The sequence below is a fragment of the Penaeus monodon genome, chromosome 29 (genome assembly GCF_015228065.2).
Source record: "Penaeus monodon isolate SGIC_2016 chromosome 29, NSTDA_Pmon_1, whole genome shotgun sequence".
Lineage (NCBI taxonomy): Eukaryota > Metazoa > Arthropoda > Malacostraca > Decapoda > Penaeidae > Penaeus > Penaeus monodon.
The window spans coordinates 2,746,247-2,747,658 of NC_051414.1; the positions used below are offsets into that span (position 1 = coordinate 2,746,247).

Sequence of the window (1,412 nt, forward strand, 5' to 3'; positions counted from 1 at the left end):
TCCTTGATAGATGAAAATGTATGGCTGATCAGGGTGAAACAGGAGTGCCAGATGGGGGAGAAGGATAAAAGGATTATGTATAGGATGGGGATGATGGCGGGGAATATAAAAATTGCATGTGTATGGAAGTAGGTGAGAGAGAGAAAAGGCAGTGAATGTGGGAGAGGTGCAAGAAGAGGGATCTGAGGAATGTGATTTTCATTTTGTTGGGACATGTTTTCCTTTATATGAGTTTCTGACATTAAAATTTTATTTATTCATTTTGTCTTGGATGGTTTAAAATGCCCCTGGAAAGTCTGATTCATTTTACCAGACATGCTGCTGTGGAGGCTTAGGTGCTTCATAGTTTAGATTTTTTTGCTCTTAAAGTCACAACTTAGAATTACGTTTTCACACTGAAAATCTAATTATCTTTATAACAATTCCCCCTTTGGCATACTGAGGGGCCGCCCAAATAGCAATAAAGATTAATATTTTGCCCCTGGATATAGCATTCTCCAAATATTTTCAAATAGTATTTCTGGTTGATTAACACTTACACTATATGTTTTCATGATTTTTTACATTGACTGATATGACCTGTATATTCAACCTGAACTGTTATTGTATTAAGTTTATCTCTGTTTTATTGAAAAATATAACAAACCCATGTTATTCTTTGGTTGCAGTATGGTTTGGATCGCGAGCGTTGTGAGGAGGAATTGTCGCAGAAGACACACATCCACCATGGTGGATATTTGGGCCCCCGGGGGAGGGCCCTGGCTTTCCCTCCCCTTTAATTTGCCCCCAGAGTCACCTCCCCCATCCGGACAGGCATCCCACCAACACCAACAACACCTGTCATCACCAGCAGCACAGCTGTCACTCCCGTTCCCCCCCAACCCCCAAAAATGCCACCCACCATGTGTTTGGTCCCCTGCAGTCCAGTGGCTACCTAGTGTACAGCTATGGCCCGGGAATGGTAGCAGGACCAGGGCCAGTGTACACTTCGCCCAATACAACTACCATTGCAACCAGCCCTGTTTTTTTCCAGCCACCAGTCAATAGTCCCGCTGGTAGGGTGGACCCTCTGTCTTAATGGGTTTTCCCAGGGCAGCGTTCAGCCTTCAAGAACCTGAAGAGGGGAAGGGGAGGGGCCAACACCCCAACTCCTCTGTGGCTCCCAAATCACGTCCAGCACACCTGTTTTACCTAACTCTGCGCCAGTTGTGCCTAATTCATATGATCCATTCAGTGCATGTGAAAATCACCCAGTCCTGCCAGAGCGACGCAGAAGTGCAGAAACCCAGTTCGATGGGAGAAGAGGACTCTTTTATAATGTACATAATCTTGAACAACATTTTGAAAGACTAAATGATAGTGCACATCATTCCCCAACTCCCCCACTCAACAATACCATTGACTCACTTTCT

At 44.5% G+C, this 1,412-nt stretch overlaps 1 protein-coding gene across 1 annotated transcript in view; it reads left to right on the plus strand.

Annotated features, from left to right (window-relative positions):
• Positions 1-1,177: 1,177 nt before the first annotated feature.
• LOC119591903 overlaps positions 1,178-1,412 on the plus strand; it is a gene marked incomplete at its 5' end in the record, with an annotated part of 20,185 nt that continues 19,950 nt past the window's right edge. The window contains 1 exon segment of the mRNA XM_037940656.1: positions 1,178-1,412. Coding sequence (XP_037796584.1) covers positions 1,178-1,412 — 235 coding nt within the window.